This window comes from Pteropus medius, unplaced genomic scaffold, assembly GCF_902729225.1.
Source record: "Pteropus medius unplaced genomic scaffold, Ma_sr-lr_union100, whole genome shotgun sequence".
Lineage (NCBI taxonomy): Eukaryota > Metazoa > Chordata > Mammalia > Chiroptera > Pteropodidae > Pteropus > Pteropus medius.
The window spans coordinates 4,055,265-4,069,697 of record NW_024346065.1 but is presented as its reverse complement, the minus strand read 5'-3'; the positions used below and the strand labels follow the sequence as shown (position 1 = coordinate 4,069,697).

The window sequence follows — 14,433 nt, the reverse complement described above, 5'->3', positions numbered from 1 at the left end:
CTAGTCACACCACTCAGGCCTGCAGAGGTGACTTGAGGAAGTGCAGTCCTGTACTGTAGGGGTGTGGAGGAGGAGGAGGAGCTAAAAAGGAATATCATGAACTGCTCCATAGCTCCAGCCCAGGCACTTAGCTGTAGTTCTTAGGTTTTGGCAAATGCAGTAGTAAGAACTATAGAAATGCTGACAAGGGGAGTTCACTGTCTTGGCCAAAAAACCATGGCACTTTTTCTTTGTGCTTCCAATTTCAGAATAAAGCATCATGAAGAAGAAAGTACAGCTCCCCAGGTTCCTATATGTTATATATATATATAAAAAAAAAAACCTCAGAGAATAGAAGAGCATGCATATATATGCATTGGTGGGGGAACAGTGATTAGAGAGAGTGAACGTGGGGAAAGTGTTAGTGCCAGACAAAGCTATATCAAGAAAGACTGTTCCTGGAACATGGAGCTCAAAGAAGGGAAACAAAATTTTCTCACACGGAAGTAACATTACAAATGGTGTTTCATATTCTATAGTATAGTATATACTATATATACTATATATATATAGTATATAGTATAGTATATAGTGTAGCTCTAATAAGAGCTATACTCCATCTACACGAAAAAATAAAATGGCTTGGGAATGTATTCAATAACAACCACTGATCAACCACACTGCGGCTCAGCACCACGGGAGGTGATTCAGTGGTATGCATCAAATGCTTGAAAAAGTGCACGTCCTTTTGACTCGATACTCACATTGGGAAATTAAATTCCCGAATTTCCAAGATTCATGGTATTCATACAATGAAGTATAATGTAGCCATTTAAAAATTGAGGTAGAGTTATATGTAATTAGCCTGGTAATAAGCCCACAATAAGTTTAAGAAAATGTTATAAAATGATATATATATTTATCATTATAAAATGGTATTATATCATTTCTTTCCTAAATAAGTACACAAAGAAAATAAATCTAGAGGATTACAGACTTAAATTGCTCCAATTTCAAGAAGACGAAATCACTGGCTTTGCCTTCCTTCCCCACGTATTTCTGTATTGTTAGAATATTTTCTTTTTTACAGTGTATGTAACTTTTCTCTTTAGAAAAAAATGAAAATAGTTCTCTTTAATTATTTGATTAATTAAATTAAGTCCCTAACATACACACAGACACACATATGTAAAATAATCCTCTACAATACAATATATCATCTTACTTAGCTGCATAGTGTGGCTACGTTGTAATTTGTTTAAGCAATTCTTTGTTATTGGATATTTAGGTGGTTTCCAAATTTTTGCTACTATAAAATCCTTGTGGCTAAATATTTGCACATATTTTTAATTATGTCCTTAGAATAAATTCCTAGAAATGGAATTTCAGGCTCAAGATGTGGTACAATTAAAAACTTTTGAACAACATTGCAAAATTATCCCATAAAAAATCAATGCCAATTTACTTCCCCAGCAGCAATGTGGGGGTAGACTTTTCTTTTCACTCAAGCATGAATATTATTATCATTTTTCCAATTTTTACTAATTTGGTAAGCAAAAAGACACATTATTTTTATTTGAATTTATCTCATTACTAAGGGAAAACGACATCATTCATATTCACTTACTGGCTATTTCTTATTGTTGTGTGACCTGCTTATTGATATTTCTTGCCCACTTTTCTACTACAATCTTTTTCTTCCTGGTTTGTAAGAGTTCTTTATATAACAGCCCTTTGTCATTAAGGTTAATATATATCATTTGCCTTATAGTTTTGTTTAAGGTGATCTTTCATGTTCAAAATTTTTTTAATTTGTATATATTTTCTCAAAAACAAAATGCACTAGGGATTCCAAATTACTGACTTGTAAATGGGCATTTGAAATGTATCTGGTTATATATGTATGATCTTGAATACTGGCTACTTTATCATATGTTTTCATATCTTCTCTGCACATGAGCTCCTTGAAGGCACAAGTCATGACATTTTTCAAATCACCCGCAGCAACTAGCACACAGCCTAGAAGATAGTGGAGCTCCAAAATGTCTGAGATGGGAAAATATTATGTCTGAGATTTGCTTTGAAGCAATCCAGTTTGAGGCAGGAAATGAAAATAAAATAAAGATGAAATGGAATCAGCCACATGTCGATCATTGTTAAATCTGGGTGGTGGGTATACAGAATTCATTATACTATTATTTCTAATTTTCTGTATATTTGAAAATTCCCATAATCAAAGGATTTTTTAAAATATCTGCTTGATTGGTCAACAGTATCAGAGAGGAGACTTCCAAAATAACAATGATGATAAAAATGAATTATATGTACATCAAGGACCCTTCTTTCTGTAGCATGAAAAAAGTTAAAAGCACAGGCCTTGAAATTAGGCAAGGCTGGGTACAAATCCTTTCTAGCTTAGTGACCTTGGACCAGTTTTTCAACCCCTCTGAAACTCAGATTTCCATTATAAATGAAGGTATTAATAACTACCTCAAAAGGTCCTAGTAAAGATTAACGAGTATAAAACTCCATGCCTAGCACCAAGTAGCACTCAATAAAAAGAGTTGCCATGATTATCATTCAGTGATGCACAAGCTTGACAAGCTCCAGCCAACATTCCTGGTGATGGTGATCCAATCCCTTTCCACTACGGCTATGGTATAGAACAACTGCTTAGCAGAGGACTTGGTAGAACAGATGTCAGGAGTCACGTTCCTGGTACTCAGAAGAGAAAACAAATAAGGCCACAGCAGAGGACAAAGCCTGTAGCCCCTGACCTTACTCAACAAGTCACCAAAGAGCATTAACTCCACATTCCAACAACGCAATCAAGAATAAGCGTGATAAAGCCCTAACAACAAGGACCTATTCACAACTTTGACCAAAAATTAGTATCACCTGGGGAGCTTGAAATATCACAATGTCTGGGTCTCACTCCCAGAATTTGATTTAACGGTCTGGGACATGGACTAGGCATTGAGGTTTTTAAAAATCAAATGTGATCTAACATTTACCAACCACTCTACTGTGTGAGTTGGAGTGGGAAGTATGAAGGGAAGAGAACAAGGGAAAAAAGAAAACAGAGACCATTGTATCCCACATGAACCCCATGAAAGCCAGCCCAGTCATGTGCCCCATGCCAAGCAAACCTAGTCCCATTCAGGTCCCTTCATTCCCTACATAAACTTCAAGGGCATTTTACTATAATAATTCAAAGGGCTAAAATCTGTTATTAACACCAAGATATGTGCATATCAATATTCTAAAGACTATTAAAGCAATGTAGCTGATCTCTGGGTTTTAGTCTTAAAAAACAAAAAAAGTCCAGCTAAGTGACAGTGGAGGTTAGGGGAGGCAGAAGAGTGTTTTGTCCCATTGCCTTTTGGCAGCCCGTCAATGTGACTGAAGCACATTCAAAGAGGCAGCCTCATTTTGTGAAGTTATTGCAATGTCTTTGATCAAGGGAAAAAGCACATCCATTTCAATCACTGTAATGGGGACAGGCCAGCTGTCTGGCTGCCTGGCTGCCCACCGGGGTGAGCCAGCCTTGAGCCTGGAGACACATGGCAGTGTTTAGTGTGTCAAACCAATGAGGGGGTTCTTGACTGTCTATCCAACCTTTGCTGAACTTCAGGGGCCCTCTCTCTTAGCAATTCTGCCCTGACTAATCTGGAAGATCCTCTCCCCAGCAAACACCACCTGGTCTGGCCTGGCCTCACCAAAACAAAAGCTGGCCAGCAGCTGTCTGTCATGAGGCAGCAAACACTTCAGAACTCGGAGGGCAGGGGTCAAATGTTCTCATAAGCAACACACTCAGGATTACGCAAGCCTAGAGAAAGGGGTGAATAAAAAGATGTTGGCTCCTCCCTATTACCTTTACCCGGTCTCAGCCTTAAACTCAACCGAGAGGTCTGCTTTTTCTCCCCCATAGTGAATGTTCAGCAGTATACTTTCAAATCTGTATACAAAGATCACCTGCATCTTTTTCACTAGAATAAATAATAAAAAATTGATGAGGGAGCTCAATTTTCAAACTTTGGGAGATTTGACAAAAGGTTTTATTTTCCTTAAGTGACATCAACCATAAAATCTGGGAAAGACTTGAACAGCAAACCCATTTCAATCACTGTAATGGGGACAGGCATAATGTAGAGATAGGCATAATGATGATGATGATGACAGATATTTACATAGCAGTTAAATGCTCCAAGTGTTTTACAGGTGTTAGCTCATGTAAACCTCATCACAACCTCATGAAGTAAGCTATAATAATACTCATTAATATTCATAATAATAGTAACATACAATAATATGTGTAATATAATAATTTTATATATTATATATATATATATTTTTTTTTTTTATATATATATATATTTCACGTAAGGATCTTCTGACCTCAAGAAGTTCAGTGACTTGCCTGAAGGGTGGGGACTAGGAGTCACGCTCAGGCAGTCTGGCTCCACAATCAGTGTGCTACCCACAGCACCGGATCGCCTTCTGCCAGTCCACACCTCAGAGCCTCCTCTAAAGCTGCCAGTTCAGAGAACAGCAGAGTTCTCTGGAGGACACTGGAGCTAGAGGGAGCTGAGTTTGAATCCCAATTCTGCCACTCTGCATCCCGCTGTGGTTGCATCTTCTGTAAATGGGGATAATAGCACCTAGCTCACAGGCCTGGGGTGAGGCTTAAATGAGAAAAATGAATAAAAGCACCTCTTGCAAGGTCATAGCCAAGGTCAGCTTAACACAGTGGCCCTCAGTCCTGGCTGAACATTTGAATCAGCTGAGAACTTTTAAAATTATGAGGCTCAATAGCTACCCGACTACCCCTCCATATTTTCACCCCAGCAGGTGGTCAGCCTGAAATCAGCCATTCCTTGGGCCCAGCCCCAAAGTGAAACCTGAAAGCCGTGGGACCAAAGGCCAGCCCACAGCCTTTGCCCCGTTGATTGAGAATTACAGGGAAGCTCTGAAACCTCTGAGGCCTCTGCTTCCACCCAGCTCTAAGGCAGTGGTCTTCCCCAAATGCCTCTCTTCCACAAAGGGAGCGGAGGCACCAGGCCCATCCCTAACCGCATGCTGACTCGCCCTTGTCCAGTGACCTTCCCCAGTTTCATACAGAAGGGTGTTCATCCAGCCACCTCCTGCCCGCTCCAAAACTATATCTCTACCTCGAGCCTACAAGCTTATGATGGAGCACCCCATTGTCCCCTATGCCGTCTGTGTTTTAGAAATAGTCTGTGCCAACATCAACATAGTCTGAGCTACTTTTACACAAAGCTCTAACCAGAGACCATGCAGAACGAGAGTTGGGGCTGCCTGAAAAGAAACGTTAAAATCTGCGTGCACACATACATGAGTGCACACAAACATGCATGTACACACACGCACATGCACACACACATATACCATACACCACACACTCCAAGAACCACAGAACAGTTTGTATGGTACTCAAAGGGATCACTACTGCATTCGAGGGCTAGAGTAGGCAGAAGGAGAGTGGAGAGGGGTAGCAATAAACAGTAAAGGGAATACTAGGATTGCCCGTGGAAACTGGCAGGGATAAGAAAAAATAATCAGCCTACATTTGACAGAAAAGAAAAATGGAGATGGCCAGCAAGGAGGACAGGAACCAAGCAATGCCAGTTTCCTGGCTCGGACTTCCATGCGCCTTCTCAGGACCCACTGCCAGCTGGCAAAGGGTGGCGTGGAGCGTCCAGGAGGGAGAATGTAGACACCAGAAGGTAGCACAGAGGGTGTCAAAGAGCCCTCAGCTGTTTCCCAGAGAGCCCAGGCTCTGTGTGGCCCTCCCATTCTCAGGCACCTCTTCTTGGCCTCAGTCCAGGAAACAGGCCTGAGAGACTAAGCCAAGGTCTCACCTGGGTAAAGGAGCCATCCTCGCTGCACTCCGGGACAAACACCGCCTCCTGGGGCTTCTTGGCTTGCTCTAAGGCCTGAGTCCGCTCCAGGCGACACTTGCTCTGGCCGGCGTCTGAAAGAGGAGAGGAGTGAGCATATTTCATACTTCACTTGAATTACACACAGAAGCCATGGACAAAATGGCTGCCCGGTTTTAGGAAAGCTGAGAGATAACCACTCTGCTTGTAGGTGAGCCCACACACAAACGCTGGCTTTTCCAATGACACAAGGGCAGTGGCTAATGAGTGGCCTCATCTTCCTCTTAAATGTTATTCTTAGAAAAGTGGGGGGCTGTATTTAATACCACATTCTGCATTTTTTTTCTCCCAAGTACCTCCACCCCCTCCAAGGGAAAAAAAAAATGTTTTCTATTATTTTTCACTGGGTTTATTCAAAACTATGCAAGCCCAAAGATCCTCAAGGATGTTTTAAAGTTCAAGAACTGCAAGTACTTTCTTTGGAAAATCAGAGGCTCTAAGGAAGCCTGCTTAGCCTCCCACAATTCCTATAATGGATCTAAGCAGTCCAGAGGTCACAAATTCAAATATCTACAGGGTGTGGGGAAGTGACATAAATTAGAGAAGTGAACTGGGTATAGAAAGAATGACATTCAGCTTGGAGACCCCATAGGGAGTGCTGCAAACTATGGCGAACTGGAGAACGGGCTCCCCATGAAAGAGGGTAGCTGCTGCTCAGCTCTAGCTATGTGCTGCCTTTGAGAGGAAACACAGACCTAATATTACCAGAGCTTCCAATTCTTTACGAGAAGTACAAAAATCCAGACTTATGTTGAATCTCCCAATTTTTCAATATTGTCTCAAATGTTTTTAATATTTTTACACATGTGAACAGACCAAACAAAATACATCTGTTGGCCAACATTTTGGAATTCAGGAGCCAGCAATAATGCCTTGCAATTTTAAGCATCTCCATTTACAAAATAAAATAAATAGCACTAGCCACATAGCGGCACATCTCTCCAAGCCTTAGTCCGGTGGCAGTGTTTGAAAGACAGAAAAATACTCATTCCTTCGGGTGGCCCAGTCCTTCTCATATTCTCTGATAGAAAGGATGGGGGAACAGGACAGTGAACCAAATAAAAGGACTCATTCTGAGCTCCCCCATGGGGAGTGCATTGTGTAGGAAGCTGCGGTGCCCAGGTGCCTCTCCTCAGCTGAGCAGAGATGTACACACTCACCTTTGCATCTACCTCGATGGACCACACCCAGGGTCGGCTCTCTGCACTTGGCTCGCTGGTACTCACACATGGACTCATAGGACCTGCCGTCGGAGGCACAGATGGGTTTGGGTTGAGCCCTGGAGCAGTGGAGGTTGCACTGGGGGTCACGGTCACTTATGAGAAACTAGATTGGGAAAAAAAAGTGAAAAGTTTACTTTTGCAAGAAAAGAAGGCATGTCAGGGGGGAGCATAAATTATATAAATATCTAGCCATTGTGCTGTATATCTGAAACAAAAATAAGATATAAATAAATAAATAAATAACCCGTGGCAAACAATAAAAAAAAAAGAAAAAAGAGAAAAGTAGGGGTGAATCTATGACTTACAATACTGGTTTGCTTAAGCAAGTCCAAAAAAAACCAAAGTTATCAAATCCTAGAAGTAGAAAGAACTGAGCAGCTACCAAGGAAGGTACCTGCACTAGGTAATTCACATGCAGGATCTCATTAATCCTCCCAACAACTCCATGAAATAGAAACCATCTATTTTGTGGATAAGGAAACTGAAGCCTAGAGAGAGGTAACTTGCCCAACGTTGCATAGTCATAAGTGGTGAATTAATTACTAAGATTGGCCAGAAGTCAAATCAAAGCTTTCACCACTGGGACATTCACCCTCTCCATCCATGCAGATGGTCATGAGCCCTCTATTTTGGTACTTCCCCAAATGAGGAACTAGCAATTTTTAAATTCTGTCTTTGGTAAGTTTTATTTATTAGAAAGTAATATTAAGCCCCCAATCTATTACCCTATAATATCTGATCACTGCCCTCTAGGAGAATACAAGTTAAATGAGACAGGGATTTCCTGGTTTTAAAAGTAACAATAATAATCAGCTTGGAAATGCTGAATCAAACAAGTTTCTTTACTGCTGGACTTCTCAGACTCCTTGGATAGTCTTCTGCATTGTGAATCTTCAGGAGGCACCATGAATTAAAGATAGCTGCAAATTATTTGCTACTCTTCCCATTGAGCCATGGAGTCTAATTTCCTCTAATGGCCTCAGTAACTTGCTTGACCAATCAAATGCTGTGGAAGTGATGTTTTGGGACTTCTGAACAAGTTCATATAAAGCCTTACAGCTTCCTCTCAGGCCTCTTGCAACACTCGCTCTGGCAGAAACCATCAAAGAAGACTAATAATTTTGAGACCGCCACGCTATGAAGAAGACCAAGTTAGCATGTGGCAAAATCATGTGCAGATAGAAACGTCAATCAACCCAGGTACGGAGACATGCGAGTGATGAGACTATCCCCAGCTATCATCTGATTGCGACTAACGGAAATGAAAAGAAGGAACTGTGCAGAAGACCCCAAGTGATAACTGTCCAGCTGAGTCCGGTCAACCCACAGAAGTATGAGAGATAATAAATTGTTCTTTTAAGCCATTAAGTTTTGTGGTAGCTTGTTACACAGGAATGAGTAACCAGATCCAGGGGTATATGTGATGCTACATCTCCCAAACTTACTCGACCATAAACCCTTTTATCAGTGAACCCCTCTTAACAACTATAGAATACAGCTGGAGAACAATAATTGGACCTTACGATCCATGTGCTCTGTTGAATAAACCATTAGACTGCATGAGCCTTGAGAGCTGGGTCCTCTCTCAAGGCTCTTCATCAGTATGGGCTGGAGGAACAGCTATCTCACAATGCATGGCAATGTCACGGGCACACATCTGACCATCGGTGACACTACAGTTGACTGAATAATCACACCAAGCTCACAGGGTTTAAGAGAGGTGCAAACATCACCTTTGTTTCGGGTTTATCTTCAGGCCCTTTATGTGAAAGATGATGAGATATAAAAAAGATGAGAACTTGTTGACCCTTTTCCAGAACAACAGAGGGAGGTCCAGAGGCAGCGCCACTTCCTTCAAGAGAGCACTGGAAATGCACACCCCTACTGGACAAACTCCAAGCCTGTCCATTAGTACACAGAATGTCTCACAGCTGTAAAGCCAGTCCCTCCTGCCACCCTGGGTGCTGGCTGCTCAGCACAGGGAGGGAGCAGCTGAGGGCTACACCACTACACAGGCCTTGTTGGGATGGACAGTGTAACTTAGCCCTCTCCTCAGATCCCATGAGCTCCCATGCTCACAGGTTCAACCTGAGACCTGCCCCAAGCCCAGAGGGAAATGTCCTGAGAGGGTCTCGCAATAGAGCCTAGTGTTCTGGGTAAAATCAATTCTGTATAGTCATGTCCAGAGGAAGCCCTCCACCTCCCAGGCGGCCACACAGAGGAGGGGTGAGCTGACAGGATGGCTGGAGAGGGCAGTGTCATCCACACCTCAGCCCTGCACGGGATCTGCGACCTCGACTCCCTTCAGGTTGCCCTTGCTTACAAACCTTGATCAGTGTTCCACTGTCCTTGGGGACCTTCACATGGTCTCCTGGCCTGGCAGAATCCGACTCCAGGGCCCCCTCTCTGGCCTCAGCACTTACTGCTCTGTCCCCACCTCTCTCGTTGCTGGTCAGGCACACCTCCAGGCCTCTGGACACACTGCCCCTTCTCCCTTCTCTCCCACTCCGACTTCAGACTTCTGCTCACATCATCTCCTCTGGGAGGCTTTTCCTGACTCCCACAGGTGAGGATGGAGATCCCCTATAATAACCTCTCACACCCCGCTTTTCCTTCATTGCTCTTCACACAGTTTGTGACAATGAATTGATTTGTGCAATTTGATTAACAACAGAAGCGCCAGCTCTGAGCTCCATGAAGACAGGAAAGTCTCTATTCTGTCTGAGAACACATCCCTGGCATCTGGGACAATGCTGGGCACTCGATTCTTTGTACGATGAAGGCATCCCTGCCATGGCATTGCCCACACAGCATTACCTCAGAACCACCTTGTGCAATGGAATAGCCTGGCTTCCCAGGATCCTGCCACCTCAGGGGATCACTGAGCCCCTCTTCAGCACCCCTAGGCTCTGAGCTTTCCCCTCCCTCCCGCATTACATGGTGGGCAGAGGTGGTCCACAGCTTCCTGCCCTAGCTCCACCTCAGAACTTAGGTTATCTCTGAGGCTGAGAGGCAGGTCTCTCTCACCCCGACCCAGGCCCCTCTGCCACTATAGCCCTTCCAGCCTACAACCAATTACACACCAGGGAAAACTTGGGACTCAAAGGTCCAGCTGAATGAGGCAGGCTTGCAAAGCCTTGGCCAAAGGCTCCTGGATGGGCACAGGACACAGGTAGCTGCCAAGAGCAAAGCTGGCCTCCAAAATCTCTCTTCCTCCCTCAGTATGCCTCCTTCAGACCCACTCCTAATCTGTCTGCCACATAGAAACGCAGCCAGACTTTGCTCTCTAATTCTCCCTGGTGAGCTACAGTCACCCGGCCAGAGGGTTGGATCAGTGTCCTCGCACACAAGCTTCCAGGTCAAGCAGTGGGCTCAAGGCTGTCCAAGAACAGGCCAGGGCATTGCTGCTGTCACACCATTCTCTCCTTGTCTCCTTGTGGAAGTCAGGATACTTATGTGAAGTAACACCCTGATTTTTAAGACGTATTTATTAGGTTTTTTTGCCATGTGAATTAGCAGAAGCCAAGGAACAACATGTCCTTTGTTCTCATGATCACACAAGGGCAGAAATATCTGTACATTCTAAGATTGAGGAAAACCGAGGAACTTCTCTTAGGTCACAGAAGGATCTAGTAGCCATACCTGAAGTCTGAAAAGTAATAATAAGAGCTGATAATTACATATCACTTATGATATGTTAACAACTTAAACTTCATAATAACCCTATGAGGCAGGGTTATGTTATGATCCTCATTTTACAGATGAGAAAACTAAAGCCCAAAGAAGTTAGGCAAATTCTCCAAGATTAAACAGCATGTCCATGTCCATGTCCATGTCCATGTCCATGCTGGGATTGACACCCACAGCCTGGCTCCAGAGCTGTGTTTTGAACCACTAAACAACGCTGCCTTTCATTATTACAAAGTAACGCTGCAAAGAGAAAAAGAGAAACTCTGACCCAATTGCAAAACTGATTCACAAAGTCAAAAACTGTTCACCAAAAGTCGACTGTGTGCCAGACGCCGATTGCCGAAGGTCTAGGTAAGACAGCCCTGCCTACTCTAAGCCTACTGTGAAAAGACCACCCCCCATCCCGGCTGCGAGGGGTCTTGTTCACTTTAAAAAAAAAAAAGAAAAAAGAAAAAAAGAAAGAGAGGAAGGAGGAGGAGGGAGGGAGGAGGAGAGGAAGGAGGGGGAGGAGGAGGAGGAAGGGAAGGAAGAAGAAGGAAGAAGGAAGGAAGAAGGAAGGAAGGAAGGAAGGAAGGAAGGAAGGAAAAGAAAACAGGGATCAAGAAAGGCAGTTTCTTTTCAAGTTCAAGGAGGTTACCCTGTTGTCCCCTCCCCTGCTCACGGCAGATAACTGCAGGCTTCACTGTGGCATTAAACTAAAGGCCATAAATTTGGTTTGGAAATGGCTCTCTCTGGGCCAACAGAGACACCACAGTGGCTGTGCCAGAGACCAGTCTAACAACTAGGAGAACACTCTGTCTACAAACAGACAGGTTAAAGAGCTGCAGAAGAAGCCCCACCTACCCCGACATACAGAGATCTTTCCGGCTTCAGAAGAGCTTCCAAAAGGTTCTGGCTAGAAACTACTGGTCCCTGAGGCCAAGTAAAAACGTTTCAAGACAGCATAGGGCCATTGCTAAAGACCATCTTCAATCATCATCTGTGATGTCTCTTTTCCATCTGTTTTAGAAACTGTGTGTGTTTATGACTGTTTTTTTTTTTTTTAAAAAAAAGGCAACGAGTTCCATAAAATGGAGTTTTGACAGGATGACTATGCCCTAATAGGATCACCCAAACGTCCAGGGTCCCAAGGGGATTACTCTGAGTTCACACTGCTTATTCAGCTACCCATTCATCTACTTTTATACTCAACAAGTGAGCACAATGATGAGCCCAGCACCACAGGAGGCACGGGAAGCAGAACACAACCAACACAGCCCTGCCTCCAATGAGCTTGCACTCTAGGGTCAAGACTACAAGCAAGCTGACACTGTCCATACAGCAAGGTAACAGGATACTGCAGGACCCAAAGAGGATATAGTCCCAGGGACTCTGCAGTGCTACGAAGCCGCACAGTCCAACGGAACTTGCTGCAGTGATTGACGTGATCTACATCTGTGCTGTCCAACGTGGTAGCCACAAACCACATGTGGCTATTAAAGTGGAGCTAATGCAACTGAGGAACTAAATTTTTAGTTGTATTTAATTTTAGTCAACTTAAATTTGCATATTTAAATGTGGCCAGTGGCTACCATATTCAAGAGCGCAGTTAGAGAAAGGAAGGGAGAGAGAGAGGTTCATCCTCAGATGGATTGGACCAAGGAGGAAAAAGAAGCAGGTCCTGAGGAAAGCTTTCACGTTTTGAAACTAGACATGAAATCAGTTCATTACTTATGGGTCAACAGCAGGACATCCCCGGAGTTCATCACAGTCTACCTGTAGTCACAAAGGCAGATTTTTCCTCTTTTCTGCAGGAGACAGGAGGTACAGGCTGGAAGCCCCCAGCATCAGCCTATGGCCAGAGTCAGTTCCCTTAGCAGACAGACAAAACTCAGAGTCTGAGTCACCCTGCTGGAACCTGCATCCTAGAGCCACAGAAGTCTGATGTGGGCTCAAGAGCAACCACCACTGGCGGAAATTTTTGGTGTTGGTCAGGGGAAAGCTATCTCCCCAGTGAGACAAATGCTGAACCATTTCCCTCTGGGGGAAAACAGTACTTCCATAAAAATCCTCACATATATTCCCTTGTTTCTTCCCAACCAAAAGACGACAAAACAAAATAATTATGTTAAATATGTTTGCGTAATACAGAAACCAAACAAAAGAGGCAAGAACAATTGTGCATTTGCAGTCTACTCCCACCCTCTCTCCTGGGGGAGTGAAGGATTCCAAAGCAAACACACGACATTTTGTGGTCTGCTCACATGTGTAAAGTAGGACAAGCACTTGAAATACATAGAAACAATTTATCCTTCCCACTGGAATAGTAAGCTACCAATGCGGGCTGTCTTCACCATAGAAGAGATGCGGGTAAAGGAAATCAATATTACACCAGCAATCCCTTCTGACTGAAATGCACACACGCTGACCCTGGCCCCGGCCCCGCAGTCTCCAGCAGAGTTGAATGCAAACCCCAACACAGCTTTTGCTCAGAGAGACCACTCCATACCACAAGCTATGTTAGGTTTGACTGACCGCCAAGTTTCCATGACAATATGGGGAACAACAGAGGCAGCCTAAGGTTCCATCTGGGAGACGTCTGGTTCTTTACAATACGGAGTTGGTTTCACTGTCTTAACTTCCACCTGCACCATGCTGATCTAACCAGTATCTGAAACTCTACACGAGCATTTTTCTGGCAACGTGCATTATCCCGCATGTTTCCCAGGTGTAGAAGCCGGGGGAGGAACCATACTAAACAACTGGAGCGGTGGCCCACCCACTGGGTTTAGAAGAAAGACGTCCACAATTTGGAGCAGTCAGTGGCCTTCCCCTTCATGAAAACAGACTCGAAAATCACAGTCCAAACCTGACTAATTTGAGGTTTTTGTTAATAAATTCATGTGTAACACAGCTTTAGGCAATCACTTTGAACATTTTTTGCTTCACTTATCCACTGCTGCAAAACCAACCACCCCCAAACTTAATAGTTTCAAACAACGACTTATCATTCCTCTCAATTCTACGTGTTGGCTGGGCTCAGCTGGGAGCTTCTTCAGCTCCATATGGTATCAGCTGAGGTAATGCTCCTGGTTGCATTCAGTCAGGAGATGGCTGGGGCTGAAATACCTACAATGACTTCACTCTCTGGTGTCTCAGCTGGAGTGGCTGAAACGGCCTCTCTCTCCAGCTGGCTTCCCTCTCTAATCCACGATGACTTCATTCAGTCCTTCATCTCTTGCCTAGATGTTTGACTCTTGCCCTCAACATTTCTTCCCCATTCCAGTCCAAATTCCATACTGCCACTGAGGTTATCATCCTAAAAAGCAAATGCTTTCATGTTTTAAACACCACCATTAGCTTCCTTGAACTTCCAGCTGCATTGTGTTCATATTTCTATCAAAACTCTTAATATACTGCATTATCATTTATGTGTTTACATATCAAGAAATGACTGTCTTATTCCTCTTAATACACACAGGGCTTAACAGTGCCTGATCTAAAGCAGTTGTTCAATAACTTTTTGAAAAATGAATGGGTGAATATCAAACCTTACCTAACATATATCCTAGATGAAAGCTCCTTTTTCTATCACTTACTGT

The 14,433-nt window shown here is 43.6% G+C and overlaps 1 protein-coding gene across 4 annotated transcripts in view; it reads right to left on the bottom strand.

Annotated features, from left to right (window-relative positions):
* SMOC1 (SPARC related modular calcium binding 1) overlaps nt 1-14,433 on the bottom strand; it is a 134,631-nt gene that overhangs the window by 65,060 nt on the left and 55,138 nt on the right. For all 4 annotated transcript variants that reach the window (XM_039875373.1, XM_039875374.1, XM_039875371.1 and 1 more), the window contains exons 2-3: nt 7,100-7,265; nt 5,862-5,974 (exon numbers count right to left, since the gene is read on the bottom strand). In XM_039875373.1, the coding sequence (XP_039731307.1) occupies nt 5,862-5,974; nt 7,100-7,265 (279 nt within the window). The remainder of the gene's footprint in view (nt 1-5,861; nt 5,975-7,099; nt 7,266-14,433) is intronic.